The 22419-nt window shown below is 49.1% G+C and overlaps 1 protein-coding gene across 1 annotated transcript; it reads left to right on the top strand.

Annotated features, from left to right (window-relative positions):
• The first annotated feature begins 2138 nt into the window (after nt 1–2138).
• LOC146336686 (transmembrane protein 100-like) lies at nt 2139–4156 on the top strand. The gene has a single exon (XM_084819209.1). It carries the CDS (start codon nt 2256–2258, stop codon nt 2619–2621), a length of 366 nt encoding a protein of 121 aa, XP_084675335.1. The 5' UTR covers nt 2139–2255; the 3' UTR covers nt 2622–4156.
• Nucleotides 4157–22419: the final 18263 nt, after the last annotated feature.

The following is a 22419-nucleotide window of genomic DNA, read 5'->3' on the forward strand; positions in this document are numbered from 1 at the left end:
AGAAAAAATTCTGCAGAATTTTTTCAGCAAAAGATTGTCTCCTGTGTCAACCTACTGGTGACTGGGAAAAAATTCTTAGCAAATCCTATCTTATACTCTTTTAGTCCATTTTTTTTTCTCTGTCAGGTGTTAATACATTGTATCTTGCATCCCGAGAACCTGTTTCTCTTCTTTGTGATCTACTTTGGATGCTAACCTTCTGTTTTCTTGTTTTTTAATTCTGCCGCTGTTGGTATGTTTTTTATGGTGATGTTCTATGGCGCTGTTTTATTGCTGGTTATTTTATTGTGAGGCTTGTGTTTTTTTTGCTGTGATGCATATATTTGTAAGCTATCTTGAACTTGGTTGTATCATAGAAAGGCAGGATATAAATGTCCAAATCTATAATAAAAGAGGAGGGGTGTCTGTCTCTCCATCCATCCACCATTGCCATAGCTCCAAGACTGTGGAACATAGACTTGTTATGTACACTAAGGGGACACGATGGGTGTGTGCCTTGGGATTATTCTGTTTTTGTTTTTAAATGCATTTGTTAATTTCAAGTAATTTAAATGTACAGTAACATCTTCAGCCATTAGGGGCAGACATTCCTATTCAGCAGGTAGCTTTGCAGTCCATACGGTTTGAAAAGCCATGTGAGATTAGTATGCTGAGGAACAGTTATGTGCCACCCCCCTCCCCTCTGCTGTGGCAGCCTCCTCTCAGGGGAATAGAGTGGACAGACAGGGCTATAGAGGTCACCACCATGGCACAGGCTGTGCTTAGGGGTGCCAGAGGGAAGGGCTTCACTCACATGGGGCGGGTACAATGAGCCCAACTTTTACCGCTGTGTAGGTTTGCCAACCTAGCAGTTCGAAAGCAAGACATTGCAAGGAGATAAACAGGCGCCGCCTCGGCGGGAAAGGTAACAGCGTTCTGTGCACCTCGGTGTTCAGTCACGCCGGCCACATGACCACGGAAGCGTCTTCGGACAGCGCTGGCTCTTCGGCTTAGAAACGGGGATGAGCACCGCACCCTAGAGTCGGACACGACTGGATGGGGACACCTTTACCTTTTGGTTTGCCTGAAGGCTTTGCCGTCTCAAACTAAGGGTGAGAGCCAGTGTGGTGGAGTGGCAAGAGTGTTGGACTGGGGCTCAGGAGACCTGCGTTCTGGTCCCTAACTGGCCATGAAGCTCACTGGGTGGCTTTGGGCCAGTCACTGACTTTCAGCCTAGCTTACCTCACAGGGTTGCTGTGAGGATAAAATGGAGAGGAGGAGGAGGCCTATGCAAGCTGCCTTGGGCAGCTTCCTTTTCGCAAGAGGAAAAAAGGTGGGATATAAATGTAGTAATAATAATAATAATACCACCACCTGCGTGAAGCCGGGTCCTTTGGCTAGTAAATAAATAAATGATCCATAAGAACCGAAGAAGAGCCGTGCTGGATCAGACCGAAGGGCTCCCTCGCCCAGCGTTCTGTTGCCACAGTGGCCAACCAGCTGCGTCTGGGAAATCCATACGCACCACGTGCGGGCAATAGCACCCTCCCACTTCCGTTTCCCCGGAAACGGTCTTTGAAAAATTATTTACAACCACAAACAAACCACCCCGTCGCATTCAAACCTCTCCAGCCACCCGGGACGGAGAGGCGTGCTGCCTGCGATACTTTGGGAACGAATGTGTAGCCGCCTGGACTAGTTGCCCCCGTCTGCCTCCTCGTCGCCCATCCAAAGCAGCTCCCACATGGAGAGGAGACACGCGCACCGCGCGCGTAAAAAGTTCCCAACGCCCAGTTCCCATTTATTTATCTAAAGGAATTCTGGGCCGCCTTTCAGGGCAGAAGCCCCCCCGAGGCGGCTCACGGCGGCAGCGAAGAACAGCCGAGCTATTCCCGGCGACAAACACGCGCGGGACGCCACGCAGGAGCGAGGCGAGGCGAGCCGCCGCGAAAGGCGGCATCGGCGGGTGCGCAGCGCGCGGCCGACAGCGCAGCCCGGCGCGGCTCGGGGCGGGGCGGGGCGGCGGCGCTCGCAGCCGGGCCCCCGCCCAGCGGCTGCCCGAGCCCCCGCCCCCGGGCGTGAGATCACTGCCCGCGCCCGCCAATGGCCAGCCGGCGCTCCGGCAAAAGAGCCGGCGGGTGCCCGCGGCGAGCAGAGCGCGAGGGGCTGCCGGGCGCAGCAGCGAGCGGGGCGGCGCGCAGGGCTTCGCGGCGCTTCTCCGTCCTCGCTTGCGCGCCGCCGCCGCCGCCGCCGCCTTCCTCCGCGCGCCCGCCGGGATGATGGGCTGCAAGTCCAACTCGCTCACGTGCCTGCAAGGAGGGAAGCCGGCGCTGCCGGTGGCCGCCACCACGGACTCCACCGCCACGCTCCACAAACTGGCCCTGGCCACGGGCGGGACGGAGAAGTCGTGGTACCGCTGCGTCTTCCCCTTCGGCATCGTCTCCCTGGTCATCGGCGTCGCCGCCACCTGCATCACCTTCACCATCAACGGGCCCCACATGGGCATCGCCAAGGTGGTCTCGGTGGCCACCCTGGTCTTCGGGGCGGGCCTGCTGGCGGGCGCCGTGGTCTGCTGGCGGGCCAAGCGGCAGCGCAAGAAGCAGAAAGAGGAGCCGGTCCGCGCGGAACAAGGGGCTCTATGAGGCAGGCGCTGGACCAGAGCCCCAACAGGTCGACCCGAGGCAGGAGAGAACCCCACCTTTTCCTTGTAACCCGTGGCTGCACGAGGGGGAGCCCGGAAGGGGGCTTTGAGGGGGCCCTGCAGTGTTCTGGAGCCGGCGGAGAGCGGAGTGGGCAACTTTGCCCTGTTTTTATTCAGTGTGATGAGCCATGTTATGAACCATTCAGAGACTCGGCTGCTCCAAGAAGGGTGAGTGAGGCAAGGCGGGAGCCGAGTGGCAGGCACGGGTGGCTGGCTGTGCGTGGGGTTGTTTCCCCATAAAGATGCCCCACCCTTGGGTTGACAAGCTTCTGGGCCACACAGAACTGCTTGTTGACAGAGAGCCTCCGGAACAACTTCCTTTAAGGCAGCAGTAGCAGCAGAATTGGAGCAGAGAGGTATGTACTCTCTCTGATGCTCTCTGCTAGTCTCCATCCCAGCTACGCATGCCATTGACTGAGCACGGAAAGATAGATAGTTAAAAAGATGAGAGTTTTGTAGCAGCGTTCCCCAGGGAGCGTCACTGGCTATAGTGAAAAATTCCCAACATGCTGGTGGGGGAATGATGCCATTCTGACTTTTAAGCTGCTGGCTGAGAAGGATGATAAGAGAGAGTTGGGGTCTCAGTTGGGGGCAGGTGGAACTTCATCCCCTTTTCTCTGTGGGGAGGTCAATGGTTGCTGCTAGGATTTTAGGAATGAACAAAAGTCCCCCTCCATCACTGCCACCATCACATTGAGCAAGTGAAAGTGAAAGAGTACTCTCGTTCTTGTATGGGAAAGCGCGCAACGGCTGTGAAGAGTCAAGCAAAGTTACAAGACCTCATGAAACATAGAGGAGCTGGAACTGCTGCTGAAGCTTGCAGAGTGGTACAGCATCTTACTGTGGAAATGGCGGGCCACAGACATACCACTGAGAAGTACAGACTGGCAGTGATCATGAAAGATCGTTGATGTTGCCCTTCGGTGCAAGGTGCTGCATAGTAAGGAAGTTCCTAGTGGTGGCAAGGATCAAGGTCAAGCTTTATCCGCCTGTGGTGCACATTCATGAGCGTGTGCCATCACCCTTGTCATCTGCACTGTGCCTCAGGTTGGCTGCACATTGAACGTATACTGTTGCATAAGTGAGCTGTGGGACTGGCCATTGACAACTGGTGTCTGAACAGTGCCGGAAGCAGTGCTGGCATGGGTCATCCCACGTCGTGGCATTCCTCATTCAGTAGACATAAATCGTAGTTTGCTGTTGTGGCTTCAGAGGGTGCAAGGCACAGCTTGTCAGTGTGAGATTGTCTCGATCAGGACAAGGTAACAGCTGAGAATGGGACAGGCATGAGAGAGAGAAAGAGAGGGAGAGAGAGAGAGAGAGAGAGGAAATAATATGCATTACGAATGGGTACATAAAGGGAAACAAAACAAAATGGGTGTCTGGCTTCATCTTTCAGTGTTACTCTTTGGAAAGTGATAGGGTCAGAACAAAGCATGTCTTATAGGCCCCTTCCAACACTACTATTCTATGATTCTATGACTCTACAGCATTCCCCTTATCTTGACCTCCCTGGCACATTTTTTTTAACAGTGTGGCCACAATTCACAGCTGTTGCACCTAGTGGTTCAAGGCAGGACTCCCTTCCCCTGTGGCACTCTGTTCTCAGCTGGACTCTTGCAATACCCAGGCAAGCTGCTGCTAGCTGTAGGGGGAAAAAAGCAGCTGTTCTTTTGGCTTCTCAAGCACCTGGACTCCATCACATACGCACATGCAGATGGAAAGACATGAAACCGGACTCTGTAATAAGCCTCGAAGCTGGGGAGAGGCAGCAGCCAGGACAGGCGTGTGTGTGTGTGTGTGTGTGTGTGTGTGGAAATCGAGCCGAGAACGCAGGGTGTGCACATCCATCACGTTTCTTGGCTGCGTACTTCACGGTAAGCCAGCAGCGCCCACCCACTGTGAGGGCTCAGCTATGCCTGGCCCGGATGTGAGAGTGCAAACTTTTACTGCACAGGGGGAAAAGCAGAGAAAAAGGCTGCAACCCTTCTGGGGCTCACCCAGATGGCAAAATCCTACATTCCCCATTTCTGTTCCTGGGGGACCACTCAATCTTCCCGACGGGGTGGTGGTGGTGGGGGCAGAATCATATATTTGCTGCAAAAATCTGAACTGCTCACAGGTTGGCAGGCTTCATAACAGAGGTGATACCACCAGAAAGGAAGGCACTGGCCCGTTATGTAGCAAACGTGCTCAGGTGGAACACATTTGCAACATAACCAGTGTGAGACAGTGTGGTGTAGTAGTTAGAGTGTTGGACTGGGACTTAGGAGGCCTGGCTTCTAGTCCCCACTCGGCCATGTAGCTCCCTGGGTGACTTTGGGCCAGTCACTGACTCTCAGCCCAACCTAACTCATAGGGTTGTTGTGAGGATGAAATGGAGAGGAGGGGGAGCATATAAGGACCATGGGTTCCTTGCAAGAGGAAAAAGGGTAATTTATATGTAATTTATTATTACATATAAATGTAATAATAAACAAATATAATATTATTACAATATTTTCCTCCTGCCCTTCCTCCAAGGGCAGTTCTCACAACAATCCTGCAAGGTAGGTTAGGTGGAAAGATGGTGGCTGGCCCAAAGTCACAGAGTGAACAGAAGATGAGCTCTGCTGGATCAGACCAAGTGTCCCATCTCGTCCAGCATTCTGTTCACACACTGGCCAACCTGCCACCTGTGGAAAACCCACAAGTCGGACATGTGTGCAGTAGCACGCTCCCAGAAGATTTGTGGCTGAAACCGTGTATATTTCAACCTGTGTCTTCCCCCTCTCCCCCAGGACTACGTCCAACGCTCTAGCCACCACTACACCACACTCAGATTTTCCATGTTGTATTTTACACTGCTCTTTTTGTCTGTGTATGTAATTTCTATGTAGCTGGCATAGCTCTCTGTTTCTTACAACTTGAACCCATGTTTTCCTTCCTGCCCGAGTGAAACTGAGCAATCTTTTACTGTAGCTTGATTCACGTTTGGAAGGGCTGCCAGAGACAACACACAATTGCCTGAGGGGCTGGATCTGCCCAAAGGCTCCTCGTTTTGGCTGCTCCAGCTCCAGGATGAGGTCTTCCCTCTGAGAAGAGGCACCTACCTTTTTGCCAAGAAACCGGATGCACGGAGGCCACAGAGGCACTAGCCACATTAAACAGCCAGCTGACCGGTGTGGGCGGAAACATTTTGCTTGCATGCACCGTGTGGGCACTGGATGGGCTGAAATAACATGCCAGATCGCCCAAAGTCACAGCTGTGCTCTTGCTGCACCCTCAGTGAAGGAACTACATGAGAACGGCAGGTTTCTTGGAATTTGGGGATGGGATTGTAGCTCAGGAAAAGGGTAGATGCTTTTCATGCAGAAGGTCCCAGATTCAGTCCCTGGCATCTGCAGTTAAAACAGGGAACTGGTAGCCAGTGATAGGAAAGACTCCTCTCTGCTATATAGCAGGCAGCGGTACCACTAGTAGGCAGAGGAACGTAAGCAGGCAGAGGAGCTCTACGGCAGGCAGAACTGCTCTATAACAGGAAGAGGAACTCTATAGCAGGCAGAGGTACTAGTGGTAGGCAGAGGAGCTCAATAGCAGGTAGAAATAGTACTAGGAGGCAGAGGTATGATAACAGGCAGAGGAGCTCTACGGCAGGCAGAACTGCTCTATAACAGGAAGAGGAACTCTATAGCAAGCAGAGGTACTACTACTAGGCAGAGGTACGATAGCAGGCAGCGGTACCACTAGTAGGCAGAGGAACGTAAGCAGGCAGAGGAGCTCTACGGCAGGCAGAACTGCTCTATAACAGGAAGAGGAACTCTATAGCAAGCAGAGGTACTACTACTAGGCAGAGGTACGATAACAGGCAGAGGTACTACTACTAGGCAGAGGTACGATAACAGGCAGAGGAGCTCTATAGCAAGCAGAGGTACTACTACTAGGCAGAGGTACGATAACAGGCAGAGGAGCTCTATAGCAGGCAGAGGTACTACTACTAGGCAGAGGTACGATAACAGGCAGAGGAGCTCTATAGCAGGCAGAGGTACTACTACTAGGCAGAGGTACGATAACAGGCAGAGGAGCTCTATAGCAGGCAGAGGTACTACTACTAGGCAGAGGTACGATAACAGGCAGAGGAGCTCTATAGCGGGCAGAGGTACTACTACTAGGCAGAGGTACGATAACAGGCAGAGGAGCTCTATAGCGGGCAGAGGTACTACTACTAGGCAGAGGTACGATAACAGGCAGAGGAGCTCTATAGCGGGCAGAGGTACTACTACTAGGCAGAGGTACGATAACAGGCAGAGGAGCTCTATAGCGGGCAGAGGTACTACTACTAGGCAGAGGTACGATAACAGGCAGAGGAGCTCTATAGCGGGCAGAGGTACCACTACTAGGCAGAGGTACGATATCAGGCAGAGGAGCTCTATAGCGGGCAGAGGTACTACTACTAGGCAGAGGTGCGATAACAGGCAGAGGAGCTCTATAGCAGGCAGAGGAACTACTACTAGGCAGAGGTACGATAACAGGCAGAGGAGCTCTATAGCAGGCAGAGATACTACTACTAGGCAGAGGTACGATAGCAGGTAGGGGAGCTATATAGCAGGCAGAGATACTACTAGCAGACAGTGTAGCGATATTGCAAGCTGGAGAACTAGGCTAGATGACATGTGTGAGTAGAAGATCACCCCTGTTGTAGCTTAGCTCTCACTTTATTTAACCATGGTCCGTGTATTTCAAAGAGAGAGGGAGGCAGATCCATCAAGCATGACCATAGCTTTAAACGCAAACCACGCAAACCCAGGGTTTACCGCTCCTATGCCTTCTCCCTCCCTCGCTTCTGTAGGAAGTCTTTTGGCCATTTTTAATGCTTTGTTCTCTCACTCAAGAATATGAACAGAACACAGAGCAGCTCTCTTTTCATTATAGTCTCAGTTTTGACAGAATGGTGGGGTATGGTGGGTGTGCAGCGAGAGAAGGAGAAAGAGAGAGAGAAAACCTTGTTCACCTGGGGAAACCCTTTGTCTTCTTGAAGAATAGAGCAAGGAACCTGCCGGGGTTAGCCCCTTGCTGTTTCACTGTAGCAAGAGGGTGGCTGGCTTTCTATACTTAGGCTGCTGACAGCATGTCTGTTTGTTTCTGTGTACTGGGTAATCAAATGCCCCCCACCCCCACTGCCCCACCCCCTTGACCCTGAGCAACTGAGTGAAATGCATGGCATTTCCTGAGCTGGAGAGATCTCTAGACCGTTTTGTTGACATCCCTGAAATGAACTTCAAACTCTTAGGATGCCTACAGACATACTTACCTTTGGGAGCTGGTGCATTTTTTTTGCCGTGGGGGGCACTCTGCTTTCCATCTCCTTCATGCCTCTAATGCAGGTGTTGAACCTCAGACTCGCGGGCCAAATCTGGCCCTCTGATGTTCCCCAGAAGGCCATGTCCCCCTCCTCCTGGACCCACCCCCTTTCCCCCGACTGCTGATCATTCAGTGGTTTCCAGCTTTTTGCACTGTTTCCCCGCCACACAACAGGGTTGAAATGCTTCTCCTAGCACTTAGTTACCAGCAGTAATAGCTTCAAGCTAAAATAGGCTGGTAGTTCTTTTATTCTGGCCTCACCCCCTTTTGCCTCTGGCCCCACCCACCATTGGAATGTGGCCCCCAGAGCTTCTCCAAAATTCTGCCCTCGGCCTGAAAGATGTTCAGCATCCCTGCTCTAATGACACATACCAATGGGTCCAGAGACACCTCCAGGCTCTGTGTCCCTCCTGATTTTCATTTTATTTCTTAAAATGTTAAAAATATTTTTTCCCCTCAATATTCTAAATGTGGTTTAAAGAGATTGAGGACCCCTGCTTTAGAATTTCAGTTTAGGGGCACCGAAAATAGGTCAGGATCTGTGGAGCTCAACTAATTCATTATAAGTATTTGTTAACTCGCCCTCCTGGCAATCAGGTGATCTTGGCAAGCCAGTGCCATACCTCTGCCTGCTATAGATCACCCAAATCTGCTGCACCTCTTCTATCTGGCCACTGTCCCCGTTAGGCCTTCCCCACCCTGATGCCCTCCAAACATTTTGCACTACAACTCCCAGTTTTCCTGACTGTTGGCCATGCTGTCTGGGGCTGATGGGAGTTGCAGTCCAAAATATCTGGAGGGCACCAAGATGGGGAAGGAGGCCTCCGTGATTATGTATCCAGACTTCAGGCCAAAGTTTCCTCCAGCCACAGACCTTGCCAGCAGTTGGACCCGACAAAATATCCCTTCCTGGCAACAAACCCCAATTGTTTTTCTAGATTCTTTTGCTGCAGAGACATGTACACCTCTTTTTTCCCAGTTGCTGGGGAACATGGGCAGCAGGGTCCTGCTTGTGGGTTCCCTGGGGCAGCTGGTTGGCCACTGTGTGAATGGAATGCTGGACTAGATGGACGCTTGGCTTGATCCAGCAGGGCTCTTCTTATGTTCTTATTTTCTCCTCTTCCCATGAAGCTAGAGAGGTAGGAAATGAAAGTGAAGCATGCTTGCAATGTATTCGACAGACTGTCGAGAGAAGTCACGGCTGCCACACGTCGGTGAAAAGCAAGCTTGGAGAAAGATACGGCCCCAGTCTTCCCCCGGACTTTTTTTCTCCCTACGGACAGTGATGTGCTTCTCCCTCCGCATTCTTTTGTGGAGGAACATTTACACGTGCACATTCATAATGGCCCCCACCTCCACAACTGCCTGCAGCTTGAACTTGTATGGCCCAGGATAACATTACCCCTTGATTGAGGGGCCATATCTCAGTGGCTGAGTGCACATTTTGCATGCAAAAGGGTCCTAGCAGGTTCAGTCCCTGGTGTCTCCCGCTGAAAAGGAATCAGGGAGCAGGTCCTGAGCAGATCCCTCCCTCCGCCCAAGCCCCTGGAGAGTGGCTGCCAGTCAGACTAATCAGCCTTCCCCAACCTGACAGCCTTCTGGATGCATTGGACAACAACTCCCATAATCCATGACCAGCCTTGGGTGGGGGTGATGGGATTTGTAGTCCAACACGTCTGGAGGGCGCTGGTTTGGCGAGGGCTGTGCTGGATCCAATATAAGGCAGCTTCATGGCAGCGTTGCTGATTGTCTCCAAATCGGCCCTTTAAAAGAGGCTGTTCCAGAGGAAAGTGTCGGAGAGCTTCCAGCACGTTCAGCTAGTGCAGTGCAGATGGTAGAGGCAGCATTGGGTAAGTTCCGGTTTGGGAAGCAGCTGGCCACGTTGACTTACCTCTGTGTGGCTGGCAGGGTGTTAAGTGTTGCTGCTGCAGCCGACGTCACTGGCAAAGCTCCCTGACTGGTGGCTTAATGCCTCCCCGGAGGGTGCAGTGCTGAGCCTGACCTTCTAATCTGGCTGATTTCCCAATCACACCTTTTCTCTCCGCTTCCGAGAAGCTGAATTCAGTGGAGTTCTCAGAAGGCGGAAGCACCCGATGCACTAGCGGCGGCGTTTGCCTAGCGCAGTTCTGAGAAGTCCTCAGAACGGCTTTAGCAAAAGCAAAGTCAGCCTCACCTGCAAATGTCTTCTGCTTTTGAGGCTTCCTTCTTCCAGCCGAGGGGGAAAAGGCATCTGTTTGGAACAGCAGTCCACAACCTGTTGCCCTCCAGATGTGCTGGACTACAACTCCAATCATCCACGGCCCGCATGGCCCATTGGCACCAGGTTGGGGGTGGCCGGCTTGGGTCATTCCAGCCATCGCATCACTGTCACAGGAGAGCATCACAATGGGTTTGCTGCCCAGTTCTGTCTTCTTAATCACATTATATCCCTCTAGTGTTGGCTGCAATAGAAATCATCCAGATGTGGTGTGGCCCAAATGGATGCAATGCAGATAGACAACACATCTGGGACATGCAACCATCCCTCCTTTATTTTACTGGGTGTTTACTGTAGTCTGATCAGAACATAAGACGAGCCCTGCTGGCTCAGACCGAAGGCCTATCTAGTCCAGTATTCCCCTTCCCACAGAGGGCAACCAGATGCCTCTATGGAGGGCCCCAGCGGGGCTTGAAGGCTACAGCTCTTTCCTGCTGTTTCTCCCTAGCAGCTGCCTTTGAATCTTGAGATTCCAAATCGCCAATATGGCTAATAGCTATTGATTTGCTTATCCACAAATGTGTCTATTCCCTTTTGAAAGCCACCTGACTTAGCGGCCATCACCCTGACTTCCAGTGTTATGAGATGGGGAGAAAAAAAGTATTTCTATCCACATTCTCCACACCATGCATAATTTTATAAACCTCTTTCATGTCCCCCACCCTTTCAAAGTCATGTTTTTAAAACACTAAAAAAGCCCTAATGCTATAGTTTTTCCTCATAGAAAAGGTGGTCCAGGAACCTAGGAACCTGCCTTAGTATAAGTCAAATCCTTGGGCCATCTAGCCACATATTGTTGACACTGACTGGCAGCAACTCTCCAGTGTTTCAGGCAGGAGTTTTTCTTGCCCTACCTGGAAATGATGGGATTGAATCTGGGACCCTCTGCATGAAAAGCAAGGGCTCTACGGCTGAGCTGTGGTCTCTCCCAGTCCCCACGGGTGTTGCTAGGCTCATAAAAGTTTCAGAGCCCAGGTCCAAAGGACACAAATATGCAAAGGATCTGTGTATGGTAATTTATATCAATATCTGTATTTTTGTCTATCGATGCAAATTTAGAAATAATCACTAAGATTTATTTAAATAATTTCACAGGAAGAAAAGCCAACTAATTCATTTCTCATCCTGATCATCTCAAATATATATATATAAAAAAACGCAGTTAATTTTCACCCTGCCCCAGAGCATCTGAAACCAAAGGAGAACTCCCCCCCCAAGCTTAATTGCCATTCAATGAAACATTTTTTGGTGTGTGGCTGTGTTGCAGCAGGTGGGAAGAAGAGAGTTAACCCTTCCCTCCCCAGCTGTGATCTCCCTTGAAAGTTGGCCTCTGCATGGAAATTAAGGTGAGAAAAAACACACCTTCATTGGGACTTGGAAATAGATTCTAGACCAGGGTTCCATGGGGCCAAGCCTAGCAATACCCCTGCCTCTGGATCATGTTCGCTTGCTCCTTTTGCACATTTCAAGCTCAATAAATCTAGTCCTGCAATATTCTTTTTTGAGATGGGGTGACCACAACTGTCCATGACCGTTTCTACACAAGGCTGTTATTATGAGCTCAAGATCCTCACTCATGGTAGTTTGAGCGTCCTTTACACGATATCATCATCCTCCAGGCCTCTCCCATATTTTGCAACCATTTCAGCATTATGTTTTTTCTGACAACGAAAGTCTGGTATATTTCTGAATGGTGGCATGAAATCCCTAGTGTATTTGTGCAATTCCATTCTGCCACAGTGCCACCTAGTGGTTGTGTAATGGAACATGTAGAAAGGCAAAGAAAGGGGAGAACCCCTCCTGGAAAAAAAATGTGTAAAGGACCCTATCTTAAGCCCACAGAAAATTCAGAAGCAGACGCCTCAGCAAAGGTGGCGGTTAAAAACCTCATGTAGAAAAGCCCCAGATTGAAATCACCTGTAGTTATGTCTGTTCCAATCAGGAGCCCACCAGTTCCTTTTCAGGATAGCCAGAAAGACAGTGGTCAGCTTTCCACCTCTTCTGTTTACCAGTCCCACTTTCAGAGAGAAGACACCTGGTGACGGGATGCTAACAAGTAGCAAAGCCCTCTTTGGCTTGGAGGCTGGGGGTGGGATGGGGGGTTATGGAGCAAAGAGAACACAATCAGAGCTATGAGCAGGCATTTCTGAAGATGGCTAAATCCCCGCAAACCACGGCTGATGTCAGTGCCAGTCTATCCACATGAGCAGCGTAATGTGAGCAAACTCACCCGAGGTCAATTCCTTCTGCACACAGGAAAATTTGCAGGCTTTGCATGGTTAAGCTGGGTTTGGTAACTCTCAGAGCTGGTTCTGATGTTTTGTTTTTAAAACATTTGCTTTTGAAAGTGTAAATTAAAGTCTGAAGGTGTGGACATGCGGAAGATCACAGCAGCTGCTTCCTTGACTAGGAAGAAAAATGCACCTTGCAATTTGTCTCGTCACAGAAGCACCCGCTATAATCTTCAGGGCTGGCCCTACCATGAGGCACAGTGGGGCAGATGCTGGAGACGACAGGAAAGATCTGTGTGTCATGCAGCCTGCTCTGCACCCCCTTAGGGGCCCTGAAGGCCCTTTGTGCCCCCTTCAAGCACACTGAAGGATGCTGCCCCATTGTCACGGTTGAGGACAGATTCTTCTGCCAGTTCAGTTGGCTTTACATTCATGGAATGGGAGGAGACGCCATCTTGTTCTTTACTTCAGGCAGCAAAATGTCTTGGGAAATTTCCCTTGAATCCCCACTTCAGATGTTATGCCTGAAACTAGCAATTATGGAGATTAGCCAGCTGCAGAAACACTGGCTGTTAGTGGCAGTTCTACACACAGAAATGTATTTATCGGTGAACATTTTTTGGAAGCTTCTTTACACCAGACGCTTTGTAACTCGATAATGTCTCCCAGCACACTCCATCCTGCTGCTGCATCTCTTCTCTTAAAAGGAACTGGTCTTCTTGTGATGAAGCTCTGTAAATAAAGGATGGAACCCTTATTTGGGGAGCTGTACGAAGCTGACATCTTTGCTATCAAAGTGCCATAAAGATATTCTTTGTATACGTTTTGTTTTTCATATTCCCTGACACTGTTGTTGCACTGGAATCACATGTCAGTGAAAAAAATAAAAAGAAAAAATTTCTTCTCTACTGAGCTGTTCTGTTTTGTGTGTGGCATGGATGGTGCTGATTTAATTTGCCAAACAGTACTGCGCTAGGAAAAAAAGCAGGAGCGGGTGGGTGTATGAGTGGGTGAGAGAAAGATCCCCAGGAGGCGTTTGTCAGAAATCTACTCACCTGACTGTGCCCTGTTACATAGGGATTTCCAAGTACTGATTAAAATGTCTCCTATGGGATTTACTGCTGACTCAGTTCGGTGCTGCTCAGGCCCACTGACATACCTGTGGGCAACTGCCAATGCCCCAGTGCCCGAGAGTGCCCACTGGTGCCGATGCCTGCCCTGTGCCCCAGGTCTGTGGAGCCGCTATTTTAACTTTCCACAGTGCCCCAGAGCAATGCTGTACTGGGGGGAAGGCAGCACTGGGGGAAATGTAAATGGTGGCACCCACTTGGCACTGATCAAAGTGCCAGCACTGCCACCGGGTAACCTTTGGCGAAGGGCCGCCTTGGCAAAGTGGCTGCTGGTGGGACAAGACCTACCTTGGTGGTGCTGTGTGGGTTTACCTGGTGGCATTTTGATCAGTGGCAGGCAGGAGCAGCCTTTTAAATTTCCCACAATGCACCCCAATGCAGCATTGCTGTGGGGCATTATGGGAAATCAGAATAGCAGCTCCAGACCTGATTCTCTCAAAACTAGAGCTGGCCCCACTGCTACCTACCAGACCCCACCCCTAATGGATGTTTCTCCTCCAAAGTAGGGATGACCTTGGGAGAGATCCTTTTGGAGAACATACCCCTATATGCAAGACTGTGACCATGTGTTGAGCAGCCATCCCCAACCTGGTGTGCTCCTGATGTGTTGGACTTCAACTCCCATCATTCCCAGCCAGCAAGGGCCCTGCTGGCTGGGGATGATGGGAGTTGAAGCCCAACACATCGGGAGTGCACCAGGTTGGGGAAGGCTTGTGTAGAGTCATTCCAACCATAGATGATGGTATTTATTTATTTATTTATTTATTTCATTTATTTCATTTCTATACCGCCCAATAGCTGAAGCTCTCTACGGTATCTACTTATCTTCAGATCAATAATGTTACTCAGGCATTTAGATGACTGGGACTTTTCTCGAGCTCTGGAATTGCGCCAGCGTGGATCACTGAAACGAAGAAAAGAGTGTTTTTATTGGTAAACACTGAAAGATAAAGTGGGGGGAAACGTACAAGCAATTCAGGAAAGAAGTCATCCGAGAAAGACCAATTCTCACTTCTCTAGGCTGACTATTGATGGTAGTTTGCTGACGCAGCTCTAAGAGTCAACAGGCTCAGAGTCAGTGTCAAGGGCAGGCATGCTCAGGCACCTGCCAAGGGCCCACATCTCAGCAGGGGCCCATTAAGTTCCCCCTAGACTTGCTCCTGCTCATCATCATTGCAACCTGCTTCTTCACCTGCCTCTCACTCTAGCCCAGATATTGGTGGGGGTGCAGAAGAGGAGCAGCAGATGCCGCTGCCCACTTGCTCACTGGCTCTCTGCCTATCTAGCCAGCAAGTGGGAGCCATGATGAAAAAGAAGAGAAGGAGCAGCAGCAGCCGGTGACAATGGCAGTGAGAAGGCAGACTCATGGAGGGAGGTGGCCCAGGGAGGGTGTCTTGCCCAAGGGCCCCCAAAAACCTGGAGCTGGCACTGACTAGGCTAGAAGTCAAGATCCACATACACATGTCTGGATCAGAATGAAGGTGGACAGCAATTCCCCCTGATGGGCAATTTCTACCCCGCCCTTGTGAAAAAAAAACCAAAAACCCTCTTTCTTTTGGAAACAAACACTTTGGGAGGTAGAATTCTGCTTTGGGATCAGGGCCAACAGGGCCTGGGGCTTAGCATCACTTGTAAATGCGAGACCCCAGCTGGTGTGGGGAAGTGATTCTGCCAGATGTTTTGTTAACTCTTCAAGACAAATGAGGCTGGAAACGATTATGTATATATGTATCAGGAAGACAGAGGTCAGCTCTTAAATGGACATTCATAGTCTGTATCTGTGGTTGCAACAAGAAGGCATAATGGGAGCTGCATCTGAAGAGACATCTGCTCCAGGGCACGCTTGCTCTTTACTGGAAAGGGACTAATCCTGCCTGCTGTCATGGGAGTCTTGGAGCCAGTTCTATTCTACAGGCGGCAGCTAGGGTATCCCAAAAGGGGCATTGTGGAACTTTCTGCAGTTGAAGTCAGGGTAGGAGTAGGTGAGGCATCTGAGTTCCCCCAAAGCTGGGTTTTTAATAGAAACTCAAAAGTCAGCCATTGTCGGCCTGTCTGCAGAGGCACTGTGTACCAGCTCCAGCCATTTGTGGGAAAGTAGCATAGCACAGGCTGCAAAAGCATCTGTCCGGGAGCAGTAGGATAATGGACCATTCAGAATATATTTAGCAGGTTGATATTCTCCCTGTCGATCAAATGATTCTCAAGGTGGCTTACAATAGATTAGGAAGCTGCCTTATACCAAGTCAGACCCTTGGTCCATCGAGATGCTAACCCTGACTGGCAGCGGCTCTCCAGGGTTTCAAGCAGGAGTTGCCTACAACTCCCGCTTGAAACTGCCTACACTTGGTCTGAATCTGCATGGTTCTCCTTACGTTCTTAAGAAGTAAGAATTCTTCTTAAGAATATGTCTATTGTTGGACATAGAAGCCATGGCAGAGCATCTGTAGAAGGTTTAGGGCTGGGGAGGGGGCATGCAAATTAGTCCCTGCGTAGTTCTTTAGAAGCAACATCAAAGCCTTTTTACAAGCAAGACAACATATTCAAGTGACAGGAAGCCAGATTCCGGCTGAACATCAGGAAAAACTTCCTGAGTGTCAGAGCAATACGACAATGGGACCAATGACCTAGGGAGGTGGTGGGCTCTCCCACGCTGGGGGCATTCAAGACGAGGCTGGACAGCCATCTGTTGGGGATGCTCTGACTTGGATTCCTGCACTGAGCAGGGGGTTGGACTCGATGGCCTTGTAGGCCCCTTCTGACCTTACTATTCTATGTTTCTATGAGTTTTTCCAGCCCTACCTGGAGATGCCAGGGATCGAACCTGGGACCTGCTGCATGCAAAGCGGGTGCTCTGCCACAGAGAGATGTCTTCAGTTGACAAAGTGAGAGGCCATATTCAGGTTCCCTTAAAAGTTAAGGCATCACTGATTTGTGTTATGTGATCCTCAGTGTGCTTAAGGGATCTAAGAACTGCCTTGCTGGATCAAACCAAGAGCATCTCTACACCAGCCTAAAGTCCTGCATTTAAAAGGGAGCTTTCTGCTTCCATTTTAAATGCAGGATCACAACAGACTCCCTTTGCACGTGCTTCCTTCCCCCCCGCTTTCCCCCTCTTCCTCCCCCTTATCTGAGTCTTCCATATGTTTCATTGGTCTAGTTCCTCTTCCTGCGGCTTTTACTTTTTCATGGAGGGAACTCAAGCAGAACACAAGCATTATCTCCGATCTATTGAAAAATGGAATAAAGGTCATTTAGTGCAGGAGACGCCCTGGAGATTCATGACACCATCTAAAGGGCCTGCAAATTTCCATGAGTGAGCAATCTCAATAGCAGGATAAAAGCTCCATGTGAAGAAGCCCCAAGATTCATGTAATCTAGCACAAGGTGGGCAGAAGGTAGATCTCCAGATGTTTTGGACTTCAACTTCCAGAAATCCCTGCCAGCACATCCAGTTAAATGGTCAGGAATGCTGGAAGCCAAAGTCCAAACCATCTTGAGATCTGTTTTCCACCCACCCCTGGTCTCGCAGCCTGCCTTTCACCGTGAACAGCCACATGCCTCTAGGAAGGCCACCCTCAGGATGTGATTACCCTGTATCTGGTAACCAGAGGTAAATTACCTCTGAACGTTTTGGGCTGTCATGATTAGTAGCCGTTGATAGACTTTTCCTCCTGTGATTTGATTACGCCTTTTCTGAAACCAGGAATGGGGCAGAGCATGCATTCTCATGGGCATAAATATGTTTGCTTCCTACTTCTAGGATAGAAAAGATCATTACAAGGGGGAGAGTCCAAAACATTTGGGGACACCCTCCCCCCCCCACATGGTTTCAAAAGCTTAGCTTTAGGAATAGTTATTCCCAATGTTATTGCTGTTTTCAGAACAGCCGCAGAACTTGTGCCAACTCAAGCAACTGGTCCATCTAACTCAATATTATTGGCGCTGACTGCTGTTGGGAATATTGCATACTTGTCTGCAAGTTACTGGAAGGGGGCAGTGTTGCAGTAGTTCGTTAATGGGAATTTTCTCCACAGCTAGCCTCAGGATCTCTATAGCCTACAGCGTGGTTTCCTGTAATTTCTTCCTTTTGCTCCTCCTCTCCCGCCCCCCGTGCCCCGACCTCCTGCATGACTAGGAGCAAGTATGTTTGCTCTCTTTCTCCTACCTGTGTAATGGAACACAAAATAGACTAAACAAACTTTCTTTTGAAACTCTACAGTGTACCTGCATTATATGCAAGAATATTGTGAGTAAACTATTTTAACTTTTCTTCACCAAAGAAGGGTGCGGTCTCCTTTCATTGTAAGATAACCTTGTGTGCATGTGGGAGACTGGTAAACACTCATTCTGTTTTGCCTTTTTGTTTTTTTCTCAGCTAATTGCCTTTCTGACAGGAGGCATCATTGCTAAATAATCCCATGAACAGGCAGGAGTTTTATCCGTCCTACCTGGAGATGCCCGGGATCGAACCTGAGACCTTCTGCATGCAAAGCCTATGTTCTACCCCAGAGCTAGAGCCATGAGAGGCGCATAGAGTGCGTAGTTTTCTAGGCAGCAGTAATCCCTTGTTGGTGACTGTAGAGGGTATATTTATGTGAACAGATATATTTACTAGCATGGGAAGGGTTACTTCTGTGTAATTTCCCCCTCTAATTGGCCTAAATACAAATACAGCTGGCAAATGGATGTGGATTAAGAGGCTTTAGCTGGCAAAAGTACTTCCTGTTTACCCAGCCAGTAATGTGCCTTAATAGATTTTCAGACACAGGGCTGATCCTGTCTCCCTGATGGGTAATTTTCTTCCCTCTCTGATAGATGCACAGAGCACCCCCATGAGTCATCTCAGTACCTGCCACTCTTGACCTGTGTCTCTCCACCCACAGCCTCCTTCCACTAAGCTAACCGTCTGTTGTACCTTACAGGAGGCAGTCCTCTCTTTGTAGAGCTGTCACAGGATAGTCCTCTGTTTGAAGGGCCATCCAGTCCAACCCCCATCTAAAGATAAAGAATCATAAGAAAGGAGCCCTGGGGCCTTGAAGTAGCCCATCCATAGTTAGCACTTGGACAACAGACTGAGCAAGCGCTGACCCCAGTCTTCCCCACTATGGTGAGATTCATGGTCTTTCTATTTAAATCTTATTTATTCATTTATTTATTTACAATATTTATATACCACTCCACATCAAAATATTTTGGAGCTGTAAACAACAAAGATAAAAGAATAAAACACCATATTAAAACAATTACAACATTTTAAAAGAACCAAATTCTGAATTTAATAAACCGCGGCTGGTCACACAAGGAAGGCTTCTTAAAATAGCAATGCCTTCAGGAGGCACCAAAAGCAACACAACGTTGGCACCTGCTTGACCTCCAAAGGCAGGGAGTTCCATAGGAAGGGGGCCACCACACTGAAGGCTCTTTTGCTGGTAGACTCTAGCTGGGCCATCTTAGTAAGTTAATTCAAAATGTTTATCTATACATATGAATTAGCCTATGTACATTTTATGCAAACCTCTGCCCACTTTTAAAGTGTGAAGGAGTCCTTCCTTGTATCTGTCCTGAATCCCACCAATCAGCTTCATGGGATGACCCCATTGGGTTCTATGAGAGAGGAAGAAAAATGCCTCTCTATCCACCTTCTCCACACCATGAATGACATTGTACACCTCTATCATGTCCCCCTTTACTCACCTTGCTCACCTTTTGTCTAAGCTAAACAGTCCCAGATTTTGTAACCTTCCCTCATAGGGGAGTTGGTCCACCTCATGATTATTTTAGTTGTCCTTTTCTGTACTTTTTCCAACCCTACAATATCCTTTTTTAGGGGTGGTGACCAGAACTGTACACAGCATTCTAAGTGTAGTTCCACCATAGGTTTGTATAAGGGGAGTGTGATTTGGCAGTTTTATTTTCGGTTCCTTTTGTAATTATGCCTAACATGGATTATGTGAATGGCATTGTTTTCACTATTTCTGCTATCACAGATGAAGTGAGACTTGAGCATTTCAACCACAGAGAGTTCTGTGGATCTGGGACTTAGAGCTCATCCTACTAGGGATGTCAGAGAATTTCACCACGAACCTCGGGGAGGCCGAATGCCAGCGCATTTGGCCACCCAAAATCGGTGGCGAAACGGTCTGCCCCCCCGCCCCCCTGGGATGGGACTTACCTTGGGCGAATCTTCCTGGCGGCGGTGGCTCCAGGGGCAGTTTGGCGGCGGTTCGGCGGCAGCAGCTGCGGCGGCCGGTCTTCCAACTGGCTGCTGCCGCTGCCATTTCCAGTAAAAAAAAACAAAAAACAAAAAAACGTGATAGACTACATAAAGATTTACGTAGCCTATCATGACTAGATTTTTAAAAAAATACCGTGATAGGCTATGTAAATGTTTACGTAGCCTATCACGGCTGAGTAAAAAAAAACGCGCGTATGCAAATGGCGGCGTTATTTTGGCACGTCTAGTCTACGTAAACATTTACGTAGACTACGGCAAAAATAAGGGGAACGCAAATAGCGTAGCGTCTACGCTATTTGCGTTCCCCTTATTTTCGCCGCAGTCTACGTAAATGTGTACGTAGACTAGACGTGCCAAAATAAGGAACGCAAATGGCAGCGCCCATGGGCGCCGCCATTTGCATACACGTGTTTTGTTTTGTTTTGTTTTACTCAGCCATGATAGGCTACGTAAACATTTACATAGCCTATCACGGCTGACTGCAGGGACACAAACGGTGGCGGCTATGGCCGCCGCCATTTGCATACCCGGCTGGCCAGGATTCGGGGGGGAAGGGACGGAGCGCCTCCCCCCCCCGGCCAGAATTTCGGGGGGGGAAGGACGGAGCGCCTCCCCCCCTGGCCAGAATTTCGGGGGGAGGGATGGAGCGCCTCCCCCCCACCTCGAATCAAATTTCGTTAAAAGGTAAGTGACTTTCGTACATCCCTACAGCCTACAGAGGAGATGCATAAATCCCACCTCACAAGTTAACAGCAGAATTGCAAAAACAGTTGCAATTCATATGCACGGCTTCTTTTTCCTGCTTCTGTTTAAAATACTGATCGGATCCAGGCCAAATGATGTGGAATGGTCAATCCTATGATTCCCCATTTATGTATTTTAAGAAATTTCATTATCTGCTTTTCATTACAAAATAATCCCAAAGTGGGGTAGAAACAATAGAACACAGTAAAATAATACAGCATTGACAGAAAACATAATCCAACAGGGGAGAGCAATAACAGCTATGTAACAACCTATGATGCAGCAAAACAAAAGTGAGAAAAATTCAGTCAAAAGCCTGGGTAAACTACTAGGTCTTTAGCTGATGCTGAAAGCTTGTATGATTTGGCACCACCCGTACATGAGGGGCTTAAATGTTGATGGCTTAAAGAAGAAAACCAGTCATAGGGGTGGGTGGGGGTTTGAAATCAAGACCAGAGGACTGATGGGTACAAGGTTCAGCTGCAAAAGCGGATGAGGCTCATGTACTTTTAACAGATGGATGGAATTGTAACAGGTGTAGTTTGCATGACACACAGCTATTAAAGGTGCAGGAGCCCCGCCCTCTTTTGCAACTGGCCACCCTACTGAGAGAAATGCTGCTTTTCTGTTTATTCCTTCTGCCATTCGTCCAATCAAAATCCACCCCTCCCAGGTCCTTTCCCAGCTCCAGCAGGTTGGGGAGGTGAGTTCTTTGTATCTTTTCTCAACAGTGGAAAATCAACTTGGGGGGAGCTAATTTCAGTGGACATACAGAAGGAAAGGAAAAAGTTACCCTTCTCATTTCTGCTTCACCCCACTGCTTTTCATTTAAAACAACAACAACCCTGGTGGGAGAAAAAAAATCACAGACTTTCCAATCACATGAATTATGGCTTGGCTCGCTTTTCTGAATATTTCAACATGGGATGGAAGAAGCCAAGATATATATTAAAAGTGAACCCATTTTCCAAGTATGGATCCTTATGTAGCCAAAATGGCACCATCCACACAGAAGAGGGAAGTATCAGAATCATAGGGCCGGCCCAGCATTAGGCAGAATGAGGCAGCCACCTCAGGCAGCAGATGCTGGGAGGATGAGGGGAGACTGCAGCTCTCCCCCAGCCATTCCTATCCTCCTGAGCTGGTGGTAGCAATACATGTTGTCTCACTCACTCACTCACTTTGTCACCTTCTTGAGCAGGCCATGGCTTGCAGAAGTACAAAAACAAAAACAAAAAACAATCCTAATAGGGAGGTATCAGGGTTCCCCTTATGACCTGGACCTCCTGAGCAACTCAAAGTTTCTTGCCTCCTTAAGAATCCCACCTTCCTTCTTTTACCTTCCTCTTTCCAATAATGTGGGGCATAGGCTGTAGGCGTGCGGTGATTGACACTCTAGACACAGGAGTTAACCACCACAGTTTACTGGCAAATTAAAGTAAGCAAATCACAACTAAAATTATTTACACAATAGAGGTGAATGATGCAAAAGGCATTAAGAGAAAATAAAAGTTGCAAAACACAAGTTCCCTTACCCTAGCTGCACTTAGACTTCTCCAGACTGCTTCTTCCTGCTCCTTCTTCAGGCTCTGGTCTTGGTGACTTTGACTCTTACTGGCTCTTTCCGTCTCTGTAGATTCCCTCCTCCCATAAAACTGAAAGTACTGTTTCAACCCTGAAGAAATGAAACTTAGCTGGGGAAATGAAACTACCCCTCTCAGGGATACCCCCTCCCAACAACCCCCCACCCATCCACCCACCCTCGGCCTCTAAGCCTGACCTTTTTTCCCCTTTGCTTCTGT

Source organism: Heloderma suspectum, chromosome 12, assembly GCF_057233095.1.
Source record: "Heloderma suspectum isolate Gila_16-S chromosome 12, 16-S_ref, whole genome shotgun sequence".
Taxonomy (NCBI): domain Eukaryota; kingdom Metazoa; phylum Chordata; class Lepidosauria; order Squamata; family Helodermatidae; genus Heloderma; species Heloderma suspectum.

Excerpts from the sequence above, each read along its gene's own strand:
- LOC146336686 (XM_084819209.1), top strand. The coding sequence starts at position 2,256 with ATGATGGGCTGCAAGTCCAACTCGCTCACGTGCCTGCAAGGAGGGAAG.